Source organism: Gekko japonicus, unplaced genomic scaffold, assembly GCF_001447785.1.
Source record: "Gekko japonicus isolate JY-2015 unplaced genomic scaffold, Gekko_japonicus_V1.1 scaffold1332, whole genome shotgun sequence".
In the NCBI taxonomy this organism is placed as follows: Eukaryota; Metazoa; Chordata; class Lepidosauria; order Squamata; family Gekkonidae; genus Gekko; species Gekko japonicus.
The window spans coordinates 437,060-458,830 of record NW_015167089.1 but is presented as its reverse complement, the minus strand read 5'-3'; the positions used below and the strand labels follow the sequence as shown (position 1 = coordinate 458,830).

Here is a 21,771-nt window from a genome sequence, read left to right as displayed (position 1 = left end):
AAGTTTAAGAGTTAATTTGTTTTACATTTCATAGGTGTAGATAGTGAATGTTTGACCTTTCAAGAACATTACCACTATTGCTTCTTTTAGAACACTACCCTTTCAATTCTGGATATCAGCTGTGTCATCCAAAACAGTGCTACATCCTTCTAACTCTTTAGGATGGCATGGTAAGCATGCTGCTCTGAGCGTTTGTCAAATAGTTAAAACAATACATTGGAAGGATATCTGGATCCAATGTTGTGGAGTTGCCCCAGGTTGTGATTTGGTAAACTGAATTCATGTATGAATGTAATAACCAGTGTAAACATACTTGTAGCTGTAAGTTGATAAGGAAGCCTACTAGGAAATTGCACTATTAAAATACAAGTTGACTAGGAAGAGGTTTTAATGCAGATAAAGGGATCGTGGTTAGAGGGAGTCCATTTTTATTGCTAAAGTCCAAGCTGGTTTGTTTGTTACACATTCAGGAGAGGGAGAGGAGGAGATTGGATTTATACCCCGTCCTTTACTCGGAGTCTCAGAGCAGCTTACAAACTCCTTTCCCTCCCCCTCCTCACAACAGACACCCTGTGAGGTAGGTGGGGCTGAGAGAGCTCTGACAAAAACTGCTCTTTTTCAAGGACAGCTCTGAGAGAACTATGGCTTGCCCAAGGTCATCCAGCAGGTGCAAGTGGAGGAGTGGGGAATCAAACCTGGTTCTCCCAGATTAGAGTCCAAGCACTTAACCACTACACCAAACTGGCTCTCTGAATTAAGTTGAAAGCAGTTGCTTTTTGGAAAGAATCTCCTTGGGAATCAACTTCGTATCAGACTCTAGGAACAAAATTAGAAACAGGAGTCTGTGTCAAATGATAGATGGACTTTTAAAGAGTTGTGCACACAACTGGAGCTTCACTTTTACTTATGCAACAGCTCCCATTGTTAAAAGAATTTACAGTTTAAACTGTTAAACTTGTAATACAAAGATAAGCACGATAGTACTCAAATTACTATTTCCAAGTTTTTAAAATAAAAAGGTGTCCATTCTAGATTCTCGGGGGAAAGGATATGGTTTAAAGGTTTCACATTTCTCACATAACCTGCAATTTCTCTGCTACATGGTAGAATAAAAAAATTCTATACTAATTGTCAGCATATATGCATCACAAAGTTTTCAAACTTTTTACTTAAGATTTGTGGACTTCCTGTCTTTCAAAGTAGATTTTACTCATTAAAGCATTTACACACAATCCCATTGAGTACAAGAAGTTTCCCATGTAGACCTATTCTTACAGGACATGTCAGATATCTCACATCAAAGTTGGCAGCAGGCATGGAAATAAGTGTCAAAACACTTAGCATCTATGAATCAGTTGCATATGTTCGATGAGACAGTATAGGAACAGTCTTGGCCTTGAGACCTAGTACATGGATCAGTGAAAAATCACAAGACACGGGATGCTCATTTCTCCTACAAACAGAAATAGGATCAGCCTATCAAGTTCAAGTCTAATTCCTCGCACTAGAAGAACATCACAAGTTTGAATGTATGATGCACAGCCTTACACCAAGTCACAGCATCAGTTTATCTAGTGCAGCAGCATCCTCAGAGATAGGCAAAGGCACTCCAGTGGGCTGCTGCTGCTTTCCCCCAAGACAATTGCAAGCCATTCTACCGACAGTCTTTTAACAAGATACTAGAATGAAGCATGTGTAAGTAAATCATGTGCTATACCCCGACCTACGGACCCTTCACAAGTGCTATGTAACCACAGAAGTACCTCTCCAATGACTGAAGTGTAACACTTGTGCTGTGGTTCAGCTTGCATAGAGGAACTAAAACTATCATTCTCTTATGCCCTTCAATTGCTACTTTCTATATACTGGTTACCCCTTTTGTTCTTGCATGATTATGTGGATTATGATTAAACAAATTAAGGGGGTCTTAAACGATTGACCCCTTCCCTTTCTGCAGCCGTGCACTGCAAGCAGATCACAAGTATACACCAATACTACATGTTTCCTCTCTTTGCAAATACAGTAATAGCCGCTTTAAAAAGTGTAATATTTTCATTAGCTATCCTTTTTTGTGTGTAAGTTAAACACTGTTAGGGCAACAATCTATTCTTTTACCTTATCAAGCGAGAAGACAAATGTATTGGGTTTTTCTTTTAATTACAGTGGTCTGTATTCCAAAGAGTACAGCAGGACATTCAGATACATTTGACCAACACTGATAAAGCTGAAATATTTGATTGAAGAGAGGTCTTCTAGAGGTAGAAAGCTTTTCACTCTTCCCAAGCATCTCCATACTTATTAACTTTAACTACAAAAAAAAATAAAAGTGAGATCAAGAAACTTGAGATCTGATCTGTTGAACAAACTATACCAGTAAGTGTTTAATACAGGGCAGAACTGTTATGCAGGAAGGTCATGACTCCTTCCGTGCTGGCTCCGACTATCATAACAGCATATGTGCACCATCACGGAAAACCTCTAAAAGGCATCAGGTATTGCACATCAACTACGACTACGGCTTACTTGACCTTTAGGACATCTTAACAGCATTCCGATTATCAAAAACAACTACGTTGACACTTTAGGGCTACACCAACAGAGCTGATTCGTTTGGGTCATGCAGGATACGGCTAACTCACGTTCACATGGGCAGAAATTTGAATGGCCGAACTAAGTTTGTGCAATAGGCAACATGTAAGGCAACATGCAGGAGGTCTTGCTAGTCAATTCACTGGTGCATTTCCTTCCTCTAGCAAACAAAAAATCTCCTCTATCATAATGTCAGCTTATTTGGCATGTATGCATTGTTTCATGGAATTTCTTCCCTATGTGTAAACACAATGCCTGGAAAGTGCCCCAAAAGAGAATAAATTATGATCCAAGCTCACACACTTTCTACTAATAGTCTATTTCATTCTTAGTTTTCCCTGTGCAGTTTTGTTTTCTAATCAGAAACACACAGTCTCAAGGTTGGTGCCAAGTGCAGTTTCCTTCCAGTAGAATGGTAAACAAACGAATACAATGGCACATCCTCTGGCATTACACTCTGCATTCATAAACTAGTTGTGGGGGGAGGTTGGGGCAGCCTTCTGAAGGAACTGGCAGTTTGCAAACATTGGATAAAGAATTGTTTATTATGAGAGCTTCTTAAAGGTCAATAAAACTGACAAGGAAATCTTAGTTGAGTTTGCTCAATCTCTGCGTTAGAAAGATGCATTCCAGAAGGGTTACTCTGCTGCAACCAAAACAACAGAGAGTCTCGTAGCATCTTAAAGATCAATTATTGGTGCAGATGCTCTTGTGAGCCTCAGCCCACGTCAGCAGATGACTGATACTCTGGAAATATTTAATAGTCTCCTCAGGCTGTCGCTCAACCAGTGGTCTCCGTTGCTGACATCTCAGTTTTCTTGGGTGTCATGCCTCACAGCCCAACATCTTATCCACCAAAACACCACTCTACCATTTAATGAGATGATTTGTTTTGCTTTTTCTCCATGTCATCACAAAGAAAAAATCCTCCTTCGACTTTATATCCTCCTCGCAGATACTACTACCAGATCCCTAGTTACTTGTAGGTAGAAGCTTAAAAATACCCACACCCCTCAGCTTTTTACTCATGTGTTCCAAATCTTGTATCATTTTACTCTGTTCTGATTTCTCCCATTGGCTCACTTGATGCATCCTGAAATGGGGTCCTGCATTCCTGGCCCACTTTCCCTGCAACAACACCGTAACTTGTTTAGATTCAGCTTACGGTCTATTCAAAGGTATTAATGCACAAAGAGCCATTCCTTTATTCCCATTTGTATATTTGATCTTTCTCAACTTTTAATGTGTTTTGGCTAAACACAACCTTTTTTTTTTTAAGCTGAGATTTTTAATTTATTAAATCAGTCCCTTTTCTATAGTATCTGTTGCTTTCTCGTTTTGTACATTTTGACAAACCCAATTAATGCATTTTTCTCCACCTATTCCATATTTACACTAATTACCTGGGGGCAATACATGACCATTACTTGCTGGATCTCAGCTGAACCTGTAAACAGTCTGCACTGAGAAAAGCATCACCTTTGAAGCAATAGCTGTGATTTTAATTTTCAAAGACTATTTTACTCATGCTAATAGCTGATGTTGCAGTCGTCCACTGTTGAGGATGCATCTATGAACTTACACAGGGATGAACAACAATTTAGCAACAGAATCCTGTGAAGCAGCTTTTTGTACAATATCAATTACTACCATCCCTTAGTTTGGCCATTCCTTTCCAGACAGTGATTTACTTATGAGAGACATCCCATTAAATTGTATATTCACCTTACTACAATACATAACTCTCCCATTTTCCGCCCATGAATATCTGAAGAACAGAAAACCTAAGTGCATTCTCTTTATCCATTAAGAAAAGAAGTCTAACATGAGAGATGTACACTGCAAAGTTGTAACAGCCCCTCACCCCACCGAAATACAACCCAGAAGGGGAAAAGGAATAATGTTTGTATTTTACTCCTTAAGAGTACCACGGCAAAGCTAAACATGAGCATCTGTGTCCCCATCACAACTGTAGAGGAAGTCATTAGCAAATACTTCAGCTGATAAACAATTTACCTTCTTTCTTTGAAAGTCTTTCCTGTGGTGACCTTGATGGAAGTTCTGACTTCTGTGTTATTCCTGCTTCGTATAGCTCTCTGTTTCTGTTCCTCAATTCATCATAGGTGATTCCTTTTTTCTTTGGACTGGCTTCGAGTGATGGACCAGGTTCTTAAGGGACAAGAGAAAAAGAAAACCAGATAATGATGATAAAATTACTATTCCATCAACCTTTCAGTTCTGAAAAGCTGTATGACGAGCTACAACAGCAGAGACAAATTTGGCTACACCAAGGTGATTTTCTTTTGTTTGTCTCTCAGAAGCCACATCACCCTAGTAGGGGGTGATACAGAGGACAAACCTCATTTCAACTCATTTTTGAACTCTGAATTGATACAGCAATCAAGTAGGATATGCTCTATAGCCTCTATTTTCCCACTGCCACACGGGCATGACCTTTCTTAGTATGGTCGCTTTACATAGCACCCACTGGTAACCACTAAGGGTAGTACATTTAGGCATCTGAGGGTAAAAGCTGTTGTATATTTAAGAACAGTTAGATTTTTTACATAATTTGGAATCTTTTTGGGAGGAGCAGGTACGTCTGGACCTCAGAGTGGTGCTTAAATAATCAAGCTTCTCAATGCGTTCTTTCACTGTATTGAAAAGTTCTTTGAGGGCCCAGTAACAGCTCATATCTGGAGAGATCTTGATATTATGTTGTCATGGCTCAGGTGGGGGTGTCCCCTGATGGTGCCACCACTCTGGATTTAGGTTCCCTTGAGAAGGCCCAGAGCACCCTCCCAAGACCTTCAGACCTCCCTTTAGGCCGAATAACAGGCGTGAGGACCAGGCAGAGTAAAACAAGGAAAAGGTTTATTTTATAGGAGGTCAAACAACAAGGTGCAGAATAATAACAGTAAGTGGGTGAAAAGAAATCAAATGCCCTAATGCGTCTAAATATACTTTCCCTAGCTCACTATCTCAAGTGGCCTTACACTACTCACCCCTCCCCAGAGGTCATTTCGGGGGGGATCGCGGGGGAATGCAGTTCCCCCGGGTGAGGTGCAGGGGGGCGGGGCACATGACGAAGCCCCGCCCCCTGCTTCCGGCCGCCCCGCTTCCAGCCCTCATTCAGCCAGGAGGAGGCAGGAGAAGAGGGAGGGTAAGCTGCTTCCTCCCCGCCTCTCCCCACCCCTGCCTGCCTGGGGCCAGGGAGGGCCTTGGTGGGGCTTCCTCGCACTCCCACTGGCCTTGCAGGTCCACTACCGGGCCCCTGATGTCAGGGGGTGTGGCATATGCTAATGAATTATGCTAATGAGTTCCCCTAGCTCTTTTTCTACAAAATGACCCCTGCCCCTCCCTCAGGATGAGGGTGTTTCCCCTGCAGCAGCCTTCTTTCTGGCTCTGCCCTCTGGAAGAACAGCTCTTCCTGCTGCTCTAGAACTTTTATTCCCAGCCCTCCTCTTTTCCTATTGGTCCATTTTGGCTCCAAAACCTCCCAAGAGCTTCTGGGAATTGTAGGCCCAACCTCACCTAGGCCAGGCTCTCTGGGCCTAGTAGGCCTCTGGTAGCACAGCCCAGATCATGACATATGTAGTCTGGAGTCCAGAAATTTATCCCAGGTGGTATAAGATTTATCCTGTCTTACCAGATACAGGAGTCCCTCGGAGGGGGAAGAAAATCAAAAGTGGAATAAAAGAATATGTAACAGCAGCAAATGCAGAAGGAATATTTAAAGGGAATGCCTTTATTCTGGAGTAGTCCTCCAGGGGGCTTTGGCAGGTAGAATGAAAACACAACTGGAACAGAAAGAAATTACCCATCGAGGGACATCTGCAGGGAGGACTCAGAAGGCATTGGAAGTATTAAGCACCCCCCCACCTCACCCATCATCCCTTGCACTTGCACTAATGGGCAGACCTGTGGTTAGAAGATACGTGTTCATCAGTATAACCTACAATTCCACCGCAATGCTATCTTTTTTTTAAAGCTGAAGAGCCCACAACTGTAAGCCTGCAGAATACTAAACCACTATAAGCATTCCAGCTTTCCCCAGAAAGACATAGTTCAAGACACACTCTACCTTGAGGGACACTGTCCGTTATTCCGGTAGGGGTAGATTCATTCATGGAAGAACTAAAAGGGACTGGTTCATAGACTGAGCGAGAAGATTCCGTTCCACGATTATCCCCAGAGTACATGGAAGAAAGTGGTGCTTCCGCCGCTCTAGAAGTTTCAAAAGGGGACGAGTAAGGCACACTTGAGAATTCCCGTGTTTGAGGATAATGTCTGGGGGGAAAGATCACAGTCGCAATTCCTTAAGAAAAAAGTGAGCTCTTTCTTTCAGCATTGCCCTTACTTCCATCCCACCCAGGACAGTAATAAACTGAAGTTTATGGTAGCCAGGACAACTTCATTAAATTAGCTGAAGCAATTATTTGCAGTAAAGAAGTGAAGCAATTAGGGGGGGGGGGGGGAGACACAAAATGTAGGGGAAGAGAACGGAAGTGGGGGGATGAGTACACTGCATCTTAGAGATAGGACATATGCAAATGAGTCGTTGTCATGGTTCTATTAAGTAGAAATTTTAAGGAAGCACAGAAATATAGAAACAGACATTTGCTAAGTAGGCTCTGTGGTGACCTGATAATACCCCAAAGGTTACCAGGTTGTCAGTCAGCTACCTGGCAAATATTTATTTATTTATTATTTGTCTTTATAGCCCGCCCATCCCGCAAGCGGGCTCAGGGCAGGTAACATCATAAAAACAGTCCAATAAATACGATTAAAATTAAAACAAGTTAGAAAATTTAAACAATCATGTACATTAAAACCCATTCACACTTCTGACTGTCGCTGGTTGTACTGGTCTTAAATGGAAAAACACACTTATTTGTAAAACTACTGCAAAATCAAGCGTATATGACAATCTGCCCCTCTATTAGTCAGTCTCTCTATTAAAATTAAAAGGGCAGATTTCCCAGCTTGTACTTTATAGGCTTCCTGATGGATGATGTCCTGTTTTACCTGGCAGCTTCCTGTTGATGCTAGTAGAGGACTGCCTCTTCCCATCTCTTCAGAAAGACGCAGCCACAGATCTCCCTAGGTGTGAGGTTTTCCTGTTTCACTCCTGGTGCTTCCCCCCCTCTGCCATGGTCCCAGGGACTCTGAGGTCTCAGAATCGGGAGGGCTGGGGTTTCATCACCCCGATAGCCTACTCCCGGTCTCTGGCTCTCTCTCTCTGGCACGGACCTTAGACAATATTCCTCCTCGACCTCTGCTGCTTGTGCTTTTTTATCCTTGCGCCCCCCCCCCCCCCCCCCCCCTCTCCCGTCCCTCTTCTGGTCCCTTGAGTGAGTGGCGGATTCTCTTGTCTGTCTCCCCTCTCCACCTTTCCCATTGGTCCTTTGCCTTTCCCCCTTAACCCACTCTGCTTTAACTCCTCCCTTGTGTTTCCTCCGCCTGTTTGTCTTTCCTGGTGTGCTTGGGTGTGGCTGTGCTCGGCATCTTTACTTCTTCTCCCCGGTGTTCCCATCTCAGTCTATCCCTGCTAGCCCCTTCCCTTCCCCACTCCCTCCTCCCTCTTTCCTCACCCTGGCCTGGCCTTGTGGGGGCTCCCGCTTTGGAGCCTCGGGAGCCCTGCCCCAGAATCCATTCTGTAGCCATGCCAGGCTCTCCGGGTCCCCCATGGTGCAGGGAGGTGAGGCGGCATTTCACCAGGTGTCAGCTTCCTGGATAGCTTCCCTGCCAGTGGGGTGAAGCTTTGCCAGGGGCCTGCCCGGCTCGCTATGGCTGGCTTGGGAATACCCACAGCTGGCCACGGCTCCCCGTGCATTGTGGAAACCCTCTGTCAGGGCTCTGCCTGGCGCTCCTTTGGTGTGGCCCATGGCTTCTCCTGTTGCCCTGCGGTTTTAGGGGACAACGGGGCTGGACACAAGGCTATCTGTGTTCTTTCCCCTGCCTTCTCCTTGATGGTGAATCATTCTTACCTTCAGCCTCTTACTCATCCAGCTATTGGAAGGCCTCAGCTGGTAGCTTTTGTCACTTTTTCTTCCTGCCAATATTCTGCCTTTCAACTCCCTTTCAGGTGCTTCTTGGTTGCTCCTCCCCTCTGCCTCTCGCAACTGCCCCTTATGCACCCTCTCAGGGAGGTTCAGTCCAATCAACAGCTAACACTTGTTCAAGACTGGTTCTGACTGGTTTTGGAAGTCCAGATTTCAGGAGTCCCTTAAAGCATCCTTCCTAATTGGAGACCTATTCCGAGCTTGAAAGCTCTTCTTGATGACCTTGTAACCTCCACTTAGCAACAGTCAGGTGCTCTACCCAATGAAAATACATTATCACACTTTGAAGGTGTCCTGCTGTTCCCTTAAAGGACCTCTATCCATACAGAACACAAATGCTGAAAGAAGAAGGAGATTGGATTTATACCCCGCCCTTCACTACCCAAAGGTGTCTCAGAGCGGCTTACAAACTCCTTTCCCTTCCCCTCCCCACCACAGACACCCTGTGAGGTAGGTGGGGCTGAGAGAGCTCTTGACAGAAACTGCTCTTTTTCAAGAACAGCTCTTATCAGAACTACGGCTTGCCCAAGGTCATCCAGCCAGGTGCAAGTGGAGGAGTGGGGAATCAAACCCGGTTCTCCCAGATTAGAGTCCGCGCACTTAACCACTACACCAAACTGGCTCTCTATTACAGTATTTGTTTTCTTTGTTATAGAACTTGTTTCTCCACAGCCCCTCCCACGTCTTTTTTTGTTAAAGGGATTTTTCTCTTTGGGGATACTGTCTAAAGCACAACCTCAGAACTGTACTCACGCTTTGACATATAGCACTTACAAAGGCTTCATGTTAAGATTCTTAGTCAATGAGGTGTGACTCAGCTTGCTCATGGTCAGAAGCAAAGAGCATGCATGTACACTTGTGAGTGACCCGCAGCAGATTTACTGAAGACTTACCACCATCACCACCACCACACACCATTCATAACGTGACATAATTTTATTATTGCAACAAATACAGCTTGCTTACTTTAGTCCTGCACAAACATCACAAGCACCTGGCAGCTGTTATTTTGGAAGACAAGGAAGAAGTGTGGTTTTTCAAAGCTCAGTTGCATGGAATGACCAGCAATGAAGCTTTAGTGGAATGTTGTTTGTATAGGAACTTCGCATGCTCCTCCCAAATGTAAAATCTAACAATAAAATTTCAGCTTTTTAAAACCCCACCCCCCAAAAAACTCCAAACAGTTTTTAGTCCTCAAAGTGTGGGGGTAGACCACCTCCTGTAATGACTCAAACTAGTGCGCAAGGGTAAGACTTGAGTCGTCAATGCAACTCCCGCACCACTCCTTACTATTGCTCTGCTTTCTCTCTCTACGCTCCATATCCTTCGCCACTGCCTTCTCCCCCCACTCCTAATTCGTATTTCTTGGAACATTCCCAGTTCTTTGAAAGCCTAGATCACAACAGAATATTATTTTCCGTCATGGGCCAGCTTGACCAGCCTGAGAACAGTGTGGCTGAAGACTCCTTAGGAGTTGAGGAGCCACATGCAGCCAGCTCTGAACCAGCTGAAGTTAACGGATAGATCCAGGTGGTCAGCCGTGTAGGTCTGAAGCAGTAGAACAGATTTAGAGTCCAGTGGCACCTTTAAGACCAACAAAGGTTTATTCAAGGTATCAGCTTCCATGTGCACACACACTTATTCAAATACACTGGAATGGTAGGTAAGGTTCAAACTTATAGACAAACGTATACACAGCTGTTCAGCCCCAGTCTATAAGTCTGAACCTTCTCTACCATTGCAGTGTATTTGAAAAGTGTGCATGCAGGGACTTCCAGTTTATGGATCAGCGATGGCGGTCGTTCTCCCCGGACCTCGGGGGAGCGACTCGCACACCAGCGGTATGGAGGGGTGCTACCTCAAGTAGCACTCACACGGAGCCTTTGTGATAGGCTCCAGGCCATAGGGCTTTTTGAGGGGCAGCCTCTTTGACGGCTAAATGCCGGAGAATTGAGGCTTCCCTCCGCCCTGATGGTCCTGCTGCTGTGTGGCCCTCGGGCACAAGCTGATTCGACTGGGACAAGTGCTGGACATCGAGCGGAATATCGATTACTGTGAGCGAGGTCAGAGAATGAATGTGAGTTCAAAATAAACTGAATATTTTAAAAGCGAACTACCCCCCCAGTGGGAAAAGCGGAGCGCAAAGAGGGATGCCTCTTATGCGAACGGACAGATAAGCATAACAAAGGGGGCAGGGGGGAAACAAGCAGCAATTTTGTTTTGAGAGACATACTTGAGCGCTGACATCGAGGTGACAATTTTTCGAGTCCGCGAGAAGCGGTTTGGAATTGTAAACAATGGTATAAAATTGCAGCCTCGCAAAGAAAGTTTAACGCGAAACTGGCAGGTAGTCAGAGCCCAAAACCGGAAGAGGGAGCAGACGTCATTAAAATGTTAGCGGATATGCTCAAGCAGGTGATGGAGCAACTTGATGGTATTAACCAGCAACTGATTTCGCTGAATCAAAACTTCACATCCCAGCAGCTCCAACTGGCAGAAACGGCGAAGAAAGGTGGAGCATACGACTGAGAGAATTAAAGAGATAGACACCACAAACAAGAAAATGAAGAAAAGAATGGGGGAAGTTGAAGCAAAACAAAACTTTCAAGAAAACCGTTTGTTACAGCTACAAATGGAAAAAGCCAACATGATTCTCAGATTCCAGGGAATTTTGTACAGGTGGGCGATCCCAGAGGGTGTCATCTTTAAAATCAACGACAAAAGAGAAAAGACTGACTCCATTTTTAAAGCCAAAGAATTTTTGAGATACCAGTTGGGATTGGAGGAAGAATCCAAAGATGAAGAATTGAAATCAAGTGACTCCGCTACCTCTGGAACGGATGAGGACTTTGCTGTAGAAACGGGAGCAGGCGCAACAAAAGTTACATATGATTTCAGAGACAGAAAACCGAAGTAAAGGCAGAAGGACTCTGAAAATTGCCTTTTGAAGCAAATAACAAAAAGATGCTCAGAAAGTTCTCTCACAACAACTAACATACTAACATTGAAGCCGAGACAAACAAGAACTCTACAAGTATATTGTTGTACTAACACTTTTATTAATAACACTTAGATTAACACGGATATGATGTCCTCCTCTTGGGTTTTTAGTGTAGTGTGGTTATCTATCCTTTATCCTTAGATGTAATCCCCTTCCCTTATATTTTCTTTGTAGTTTTGTAGTCTTATAAAAAAAATAATAAAAAATATCCCTCCGGGGATTTCAAAAAAGAAAAGAAAGAAAAGTGTGCATGCACACGAAAGCTCATACCTTGAATATTTTAGTTATTTATTTGTTTGATGTATACCCTACCCTCCTCGCCGACCTTTGTTGATCTTAAAGGTGCCACTGGACTCTACATTTGTTTTAAAGTTAGTGAAGTAGACATACAGAAGACTCAGGATTCATTGCCGGCAGCTGACGTTAGCCCACCCATGCCTAGCTCTGAAGTAGCCAACGAAGCACAACTGCAGGAAAGTAGCCCACTAGGCTCCTCCTCATTAATTGAACAGCGAAGAGAAAAGCTCCGACAAGACTTAAGGACACATAGACAGATCAGGCTTGTTGAGAAATGCTTATATAAATCAGACCTGGAGAACTGCAGATTATGGAAGCAACTCCTCACAACCCTGTGAATTTCATGACCACTACTCTCTGGCTCCTGTGACCTTTGGACTGACCCTCAACTCTGCTTTTCAGACCTGCCTGAACCTTGCAGATCAATGAGCTTGGACTGCCTTGACTCTTGCTTTCCTGATCAACCCATGAACTCTGATTGCGGCTAAACTGGTATTTGATCTCTGGACTGGACTCTTGATTGTGATCTCGCTCTGTTGCCTTACTCTGCCTGTATTCCAGGACATTACCTTTAAATTCTTAAGAATTTATAACATAAACACCACCTCCACTTTCAAGTCCACTAAGAAAGCCCTTTTGACTGCAACTTCCATCTGCTGAGGTGACACTGCACTGCATTCCCACCAGCAGCCCACAACTGTAGAACTCTATTCTGCAGGAGACTTTGCCACAGGCAGTGCTGAGCAGTTTTCTACAAATGCTGCATGCTCTCTTTAGGCTATATCAGCCGTGGATAAACAGGCAATTTAACTGCCCTTAAAGGACTATACATGATGTGTACTACTATTTATTTCATTAGCTTCATTTAATTTAGCACCGTCCTCAGCCCCGTGTGCTCTTGGAATGGAGCTTATGGGAGATCAGAGTCTGACTTGCCCTGGCACAGCTCTCATGCTGCAAGCCTCCATGCCACGTTCCTTTTGGCTACTGGAGGAGATGTGGAGAGTCACAACATGCTGAGTGACCTCTCTGCAGCAAACACATCTAAGCAAAGTGAGCCAGGTAACGATCACCTGCTACAGAGATAAATTATAACACAGACGAGTAATGAGTCAAATTGCAAGTCTTCTAAGCCAGATCTACAGCCACTGACTACACCAGTTAACAGAAGAATGTAACCTGCTCAGCTCAGAATATACACCAGCTGGGCCGCCGTTATCATGCACAGATCAATTTCTTTGTAGAGGTCTAATGTTAAGGATCCCAGTACACAATTAAAGCTGTATCTGTTCTGTATCATGTATGTTCCAGTACAGCAAACTCTAAACTTCATTTGACCACTCTTGACCAAAAAGCAGGGCTGTGTGTATTTCAGAATCACACTCTGAGAAACTCACAAAGTTTCTAGCTCTTGTATGTAGGCTAGAAATTAAGTGGGCAAGGCCTGGTTTGTTATCAGCAGTATTTCCAGCCAACAGGAGGCCTGTGTAAGACAGTATACCTCCCCACAACTAGCAGAAGCAAAATGATTGAAAAATAGCCACTATATATGATTTATTTATATAGGATACATAGAAGAACCTGGATTACCTTGACAAAGACCTTCAATTGTTTTCATATAGAACATACAGTCTTGACTAAGTATTTTCCAAAATAAACTGCAAGGCAGATTTGCTCCTCATTTCTCCTTCAAAAAGAACAACAGGACTCATCAAATTTAACTCACAACTCTTCAGGAGGAAGATCTAATAATGTTAATAAACGGTCTGAACTGGGAACTCAAAATGTCTTATCTCAGAGCCTCACTGGTATCTCTTCACTTTTTTTTAGTCCGGAGGACCATCCAGTTTGTACTCTTATGTTAAAGCTGCTAGATTGCCTGTTCTCTTCCCTCCCCAATAGCTCCCCAATTTAACATCTCAAGAGTTCTTGATCCTTCTGGCTGGCATCTATAGATGAGTAATAACACAAGGTCAGTGGCTTCCAAATAGAGTTCTTGGGAGCTGATAGAGGATTCCTCAAGGGTGGTAAACAAGCTTATTGTCTAGAATTCCTGACCTCCTTCAGTGTGTAGATGCAGGGTATATTTGCAACATGAGTTCAGTTTTGTGCAGGATCAGATTGATAAAGTCTAAGTATGATTAGTATTGTTTTATTAACTGGCAGCCCAGCCTCACAGACTCCCCGTCAGCCCACAGAGATACCCTAGATGACAAATTCATTCAAAATGTTCCCCAAATGCAGGAACATTGAAAAGAGCTGATCTAAGACGCACATTGCCAGCCTAACCCACACTACTTCTGCCCTTTGGCGGGAGCAATGTGGGGAAGATCTTCACAAGAGGGGCAGCAGGTTGCCTGCTGAGGTAAAAATTAGAATGGCAGACTTTTCAAACAAAAACAAGACAGCTAACCAACCAGGACTTGTGGGCTCGGAGCAACTGGATGTATCTACCTCCTGGATCCCATCCACCTTCCTCTCCCTACTGTTCTTAACATAAGTTTTACTTGATAGTAGAAATAAACTCTACACAATACACATACAGAACACAACTTGGCCACTCTATTCAAATATACTCAGACCCTCATAAACTGATTTGTGCTGATCTACTTTGTTTCCTCAGAACAACCTTTAGGTTGGAGGCCAACTCTAGTGCTGATGTTTTCCTCCCATTTTGCTCCTCTCCCTTGCTAAAGCCTTTGGCTAAGCCAATGGAGAACCACTCTCATACACACCTGATTGGTTCATCTGAAATATTCCTGACCCCCTCAGTAAAGAGAAAAGTACTGAGAATAAAATATGGGAATGTGCATTCCTTTCCTCAGCTTAAAACCCCCCCCCACTTCCCCCATTATCCTTGGTAGCAGTCTTATGCCGACACAAACCCAAACTATTACAAATTTGAGCCCAAGTTCAATTTTATGTAGGATTTTTTAAAAACCAGCTTCAAACCCTAGCCTCTAATTAAGGTTAGAACTGACCCCTTTATGTGAAAACTCTCAACAGTTCCAAGCTGATGCTACAGCGCAGATTACAGAGCACAATTTGTTTCCACAGTCATATAAAGAATAAAAAAGAACGCCACTCAAAAGAACTGAGTGTTAGTATTTAAGTGAATTTCTTAGAGAACGTTATATGAGCAACAAATTCAGGGGTCATTTTCTGCAGGAGCGCACAGGAGCGGAGCTCCAGCAGTAAAGAGCCCAGGGGGCGGGCACATGCAACAAGCCCTGCCCCCTGCTCCCAGCAGCCCTCAGTCACAGCAAGAAGAAGCAAGGTAAGTTGAAGAGCCCCCCCCCGGGCCCCCAGTCCAAAACAGTCCAGTGGCACCTTTAAGACCAAATTTTATTTAGGCAGAAGCTCTCCCTCCTCTGCGAGGACAGATCTGCACTTTCCCCCCACCCCCAATAGCTAGCAATCCAAAACAGTCCAGTGGAGCCTGAGCGGTGGGCGTTGCCTTCTGACACACTTCCAGTGATGTCAGGGGGTGTGGTATATGCAAATAAGTTATGCTAATGAGTTATGCTAATGAGCTCCTACACCTTTTTTTTCCTACAAAATGACCCCTGGAATATCATTTAAAAAGATCTTACTCAGGTGAAACAGGTCTACGTAGCCTCAAAGCTTCTCCCAGCGGTGAATTCTCCAGTTGCTTAAACTTCTCTTGGCATACCCTCATATAGGAAAGCTTGCCACCGAGGTAGCCGCATAAACCAGCAACTTGTTTTGCAAAGGAAGACAAAACACTGATCTAAGCCATTTCAGAGTATGCAATGCTTAAAACATATTTTAAAATATATTTTTTTAAGAGTGTAGTATCTGAGAATGAAATTACACTATATACACATATACAACAACAACAACAAAGTTTAGCTTTGAGCTCTAAACCACTTCTGGTCTTTCTAGAGCTTCTTAACTGAAGAAAAGTATTTGGCATTTTCATGGCAACAAGAGAGGGTTCATGAAATGGTCCAGAAAACAAATCAGCACCAGATACATCAGGCAGAAAAGAAAGAGTTGCCTGCTTTATGAAGAGGAGGAGGAATAAGAGGAAGAGGAGGAGGAGATTGGATTTATATCCGACCCTACACTACCCAAAGGAGTCTCAGAGCGGCTTACAATCCCTTTCCTTTCCCCTCCCCACAACAGACACCCTGTGAGGTAGGTGGGGCTGAGAGAGCTCTCTCGAGGACTGCTCGGGAGAGAACAGCTCTGAAAGAACTTGTAACTGGCCCAAGGTCACACCAGCAGTTACATGTGGAGGAGTGAGGAATCAAACCTGGTTCTCCCAGATTATAGAGTCCGCACTCCTAACCACTAGACCAAAGCACAATGTGAACTCTCAGTTGTTTCTTAGCAACGCTTGCATTCTTCAACAACTGGCCAGCAAGAGTGACGATTACTCCCTAAAAGTCTCACTGTAACAAGACTAATAGCGCCATCCTAAGTAGAGTTTTACCCTTTGAAGCCCATTGGGCATAGGCTGGAGTAACTCTGCACAGGATTGCACTGTAGATTTCTTATGGAGGAGGATAATCTATTCCAAATCCATCCCGATCCCTGTCTGTAAGGATCTGGACCTTCCAGATTTGGTACTGGGAAAGGCCACAGGGATTGCTTTCTATCAGCCAGATACCACCTCACATGTTATTGAGTATTGCCTTTCTCTGCTTTTTTTGCCTGCACGTACTTAGGCCCGATAAAGATGGAGGAGGCTCACTAAACTCTGCTCCAAAGTATCCCCAGTGAAAATTTAGGGTCTTCCCATGCAATCTTACTTCTTGCAATAGTTGCACTATTGATATTCATTTGTTACTGAGACCGCTTTGCTAGCAGCTTCCGATGATACTGTTTCTTTTGCAGGAAAAGTGCCACTTTTGCCCATGCTCAAGCTATAATGTCAAGATGCCATCAGGACAAGACCACCTCTCCCATGCCTGCCACAGAATTGTTAAAAGACTTAAAGTCGCTGCCGTGGATCTGATAGCAACCCGACATCTCAACAGGGATCCATGAAATAAAATGGAAAGGTGTCATAGGATTCAAACTTACATGCAAGTTTTGGGAAAGAGCCAAATCTTGAATGCGTGGAAAGAATTCCTGAAAACAAGAAAAACAATAACTGTAAAAAATATATAAACTAGAAATCAACCAGAGCAGCAAGATGCCATCAGGACAAGACCACCTCTCCCATGCCTGCCACAGAATTGTTAAAAGACTTAAAAGTCGCTGCCGTGGATCTGATAGCAACCCGACATCTCAACAGGGATCCATGAAATAAAATGGAAAGGTGTCATAGGATTCAAACTTACATGCCAGTTTTGGGAAAGAGCCAAATCTTGAATGTGTGGAAAGAATTCCTGAAAACAAGAAGAGCAATAACTGTAAAAAAATATATATAAACTAGAAATCAACCAGAGCAGTATTTACCTTTTATTTATTTATTTAATTAATTAATTTATATTCCACCCTTCCCACAAAGCAGGGCAGGTTCCAGCCCATGATAATCTGCGGAGTGCAGATTTACAACAAGAAAAACAAAACAACAAAATACATACAATAAATACAATTAAATAAGTACAATAATAAATACTTTAAAATAGATTATATCTCAACAGACGCATGGTTGCGACTCATTGGGGAGAGAGGTGGGGGGAGGCCAGATTGAGTTGGAAGAACCCTTTAGGTTCAGCGAGCAAAGATCTTTGGTTTTACAGCTGTGCCTCCTAAAGGGAATGACGAAGGGCTGGAATGCAGCAAACTTTAAAATTTTTAAAATCATATCCCTTCATTGGCTTTCTAAAGTAAGGAAGCTAAATAATGCCATGCCTTGACCTAGACAGAGCTATGCACGCAGTATACTGTAATCATTTCAACATAAGGAGCAGACCCACACATGCAAAATAATACACACAGCAATCGCCTATCTTCACTGAAAAGAATGGAGAAACTGTTCTAGGGCAGACACAGGGAAGATGGTTGGACTGAAGCATCAAGCTTCCAGTAGCACCTCAAGCATATTGCATATTAATATAATCCAATGAACTCTGCAACAATGTTGCATGCTATCTGTGCCCTGGATAGCTCTTATTATGATCCCAAATATTAGGTACACTGATTTACAAGTTTGTTGAGTTTCAGGTTTCCCCCAGTTTAACACCGGAGTTTGCACTGCTCCATCCCTACATCTCTTATTCAATAATTTCCTCTCCTCTCTGTGAATTGTCCCCATAACCTGGTATCTAAATACTACTATAGACACATCATGAATTTGCATTTGAAGCTTACCTTTCTTGATTAACATCTGAGTGACCAGCATGCCCATGGCAGACATCGGCAAAGCTGTGAGGCAAGGAAAGAAAACTGTTTCTATGATGAATGTTTACCAGAGCCACCCCCTCGACTGTTTTTTAAAAAAAGGAAAGGGAACTTCAGCAGAAAAATTGACACTAGGTTTTTAAACGGGTACAATGAGTAGCCTGCAGCACACTTAGCAGGGTTCATTTCCCACCCCCCCGTAAAGAATTCTAGCTTCCATTTTAAATGTTTCAAGCCCATGCAAATGTACATACAAGCATAAAGCAATCCATTCCTTTCAAACAAGGTTCACACTTAGATCTTTTTTATTTTTGAAAACTCACGTTTACCTTTCACATTGGCACAGATTTCCTAAGAAAGGCTCACTGGACACAAAGCTTTATGTTTTCATTAACCTGAGTGAAGGATTTGGCAACCAATCCAGAACTACTGCACCAGCACATATGTGCATGGGCCAGTATGGCTGCAGGAGCAACAGCCACCTTCATCACAGAAAGCATGGTGGCACTGAGCAAAGCACTTCTGCATCTGTATTAGAGATCCCAGTACTCTAGGACTGTCAGTGAGCAGTATATTTCACTTAGAGAACAGGGATCAGAGTTCAAATCCTGATCAGCCATGAAAGACCCTTCCTGATCTTCAGCCAGTCACCATTGCTTTAAGAAGAAGAGTTGGATTTATACTCCATCTTTCACTCAGAGTCTCAGAGCAGCTTAAAATCTCCTTCCCTTTCTCTCCCCACAACAGACACCCTGTGAGGTAGGTGGGGCTGAGAGAGCTCTGAGAGAACTGTGACTGACCCATGGTCACCCAGCTGGCTGCATGCGGAGGAGTGGGGAATCGAACCCGGCTCTCCAGATTCGAGTCCACTGCTCTTAACCACTGCACCAAACTGGCTCTTTAAATCTAACAACTCATCAAGCTGTTGCAAGCATAAAGCAAAGTAACGCCTTTTGTGGTCCATCTTGATCTTTTCTTGAGAAAGGATGGGATAGAATCATGATTAACACAGTCTGCAATGTGAGGATGCCTTGTGATGCCACAAGAGCAGATGCTGGGGTAAACTTCTCAGATCACAGGCACAGAGTTGCACCCCAGTGTCCCCTGTTACAGCGCAAGCAAATCCAGGGCACATCTGGGAGATTGTGTGAGGCAGCTGCTTGGGATGACCAAGTCTGTTGCCCTGAATAGGCAAAGAAACACTCTACTGACTTCTGTAAGTGCCTACTTTATGAAGTTTTGGAATGTGTTGCTCAATTCCCACAAGAGTGTTTTTAAAATACTGGTGCATCACATGCCTGTAGAATTATGTGAATTTTCTTTCCCATGTTGCTGCTAACTCAGCCAACTGCTTGCCCTGGCCGCTCACTGGTTGGCAAAATGCAATCAAGGCAAAGCAAGAAAGTCGGAGGGGGGGGGAGGCAACTATCACTTACATCTGTACCAGAAGCTCTCCTCATTACATTCTCTGAAGACTCTCCTTTCATCTTCCGTCGGCACATAATTCATATTTACTGCACTCTTTTTTTAAGAACACAAAAAAGATTACTGTACGATGTATGGTAGAAATACTGTGAAATACTGAACACGAATATTTGCCAAGATTTTAGATGTACATGAAAGTGAGATGTTATTTCAGAAAAAGTAACACCATGTTCATGGATACCTTGGTACACTTCATAGGACTGTAACACACTTACTACTGTTTCTTGCGTTTTCTCAGCCTTTTGGACTCCCTTAGGTTTCCCCCCCTCATCTGTATTTATACACAGATTAATTCATGCCATTCACAAAGTAAGAACAACTCACAAATGTTTATGCCACAAGAAAGCTGCTGGGTTTGGAATCACTGACCTCACTGTTTTATTTTGGCAATCTGTACACTAGCTATATTATTTTGCTACTTAAAGCTCATACCCTCCGGATAGTGGGATAGTCGGTATCAGGAATTTTCCTTCCAGCCAACAGGTGACACTACCCAATCTCGCCTTTTACTGCTTCTGGCCCGAGTGTAAGTGTTGCAATAGGTACAAACTACATGTGATACTGGGAATCAGTGACTACATTCATTCCCGTTAATACCTTAGCCACAAAAAGAAGCTTCCACCAGGATGGGGTATGGATTGTAGTTCTGGCCCTGGCTCTTCAGCTTTCCAAAGAACTGCTGTGTTTGTTTACACACTGACTGACAAGAGAGTTGTGTGATCCGCTAAGTACCACAGCACATCTGATTAGGTGCTTTTTGGCTTTTAAAGTCCAAAAGAGACAGCCGTTGTTGCCTCATTGTTCCAGTAGCCTGCTTTTGTGCAACCGGAGATGATTTTTTGACTGAACACACCTAATTAACAGTGCCAACCAAAACAAAGTTCAATGGATTTCACAAAGGGTGTAACTCTGTTTAGTACTGCACTGGTCTGTGTAACATCAGTCTTCCAGTTTAAGGCCTTAGACAACAGCTTTTATGTCACATGCAGCCTAATTTTCACTCACTCAGAGTTGGGGGTGGTTTTTTTTTTTTTTTTGCTTAGCATCCAGCATGGTGTTAAGCAAAAACTCAAAAGCTATTTTATCATATTCTAGTTAGCCTAAAACAGGTACGCTATTCAGGTTCTTTCAATGCAGAATAAGTCTGACACCCTTTAAGGTGTCTCTTTGTTTATTTATTCTAGCACACTCAACAGTGCAAACCCATGCAAAGTCACTCCAGTCTAAGCCAATTTCAGTCAATGGGTTTAGGCTGGAGTGACTCTGCAGAGAGGAATATAGTACAATGAAACTAACCAACAATTAAATGGGCCAAAACCGTAGATGTAACGCATCACTACTGTGATACACGATTAGATCCCATTCAACCTATGCAAATGCATCTTACTATAAAGCAACACAACTTTTGTTTAAAAAAACCCCGTGCCTCGGTAGTTTGGGATTGCAATTTCTTTGACAACCAACACGCCCCTCCCACCCCTTTTAAACAGTTATTCTTGACCCCAGTGGAAGCGAAAAATCCCAAAACCATGAGTGCTCAATGAAAACTTAATAGCGTAATGTAGCCCCCCCGCCCAGCAAGGCATACCTGGCCAACGCCACCATGATCGGGCCGATGGGATTCTCCCCCAACCTGCCCGTGAGGCTCCATAGATCAGAAATGCGGAGATGGGGCGGCGGGGTTGGGGGGGAGATCAACAGCAAAGCGCTTCCAAGAACTAATCCCGGAAGTCCCGCTTCTCCGACCGGAAGTGCACGAAGGGCGAATGTTTGTACCACCTACAACCCACCCCGGAAACAGATGGGAAAGAGCAGGAAAGGGGGCGGGGAGGAATGTGGCTTTCACAAAGGCGCCCCAGACATGCTCACACCCACCCACGCGTTAGGACTGCACGCAGCCATCTCCTCCAAGTCCAGTTACACTCCTCCGTATACGGGCAAGGGTTTGTAGTTGCAACAGGACTCCGTCTCCAAAGAGAGAACAGAAAGCATCGTAACCTGGATTGCCGGTTGCAC

General features: G+C 43.7%; 2 protein-coding genes across 4 annotated transcripts in view; one reads left to right on the top strand and one right to left on the bottom strand.

Annotated features, from left to right (window-relative positions):
• Positions 1 to 16,957, top strand: part of OCIAD2 (OCIA domain containing 2) — a 32,693-nt gene extending 15,736 nt beyond the window's left edge. Inside the window, exon 8 of the mRNA XM_015412875.1 lies at positions 16,816 to 16,957. The gene's annotated coding sequence lies outside the window, so the exon portion shown is untranslated. The remainder of the gene's footprint in view (positions 1 to 16,815) is intronic.
• On the bottom strand, positions 697 to 21,514 carry OCIAD1 (OCIA domain containing 1). Of its 3 annotated transcripts, none has more exons than XM_015412872.1 (8): positions 21,344 to 21,514; positions 19,707 to 19,791; positions 18,241 to 18,294; positions 17,265 to 17,312; positions 15,546 to 15,672; positions 6,674 to 6,879; positions 4,606 to 4,758; positions 697 to 2,308 (listed from the first exon to the last, which is right to left on the bottom strand). In XM_015412872.1, the coding sequence occupies exons 1-8, from the start codon at positions 21,404 to 21,406 to the stop codon at positions 2,271 to 2,273; spliced, it is 774 nt and encodes a 257-aa protein (XP_015268358.1). In that variant the 5' UTR covers positions 21,407 to 21,514; the 3' UTR covers positions 697 to 2,270. The 3 variants fall into 3 exon arrangements, with proteins under 3 accessions (XP_015268358.1, XP_015268357.1, XP_015268359.1); XM_015412871.1 differs by lacking the exon at positions 17,265 to 17,312 and adding an exon at positions 17,005 to 17,052; XM_015412873.1 differs by lacking the exon at positions 17,265 to 17,312 and adding an exon at positions 17,005 to 17,052 and having other exon boundaries at positions 6,674 to 6,816.
• Between the last annotated feature and the right edge of the window lie 257 nt (positions 21,515 to 21,771).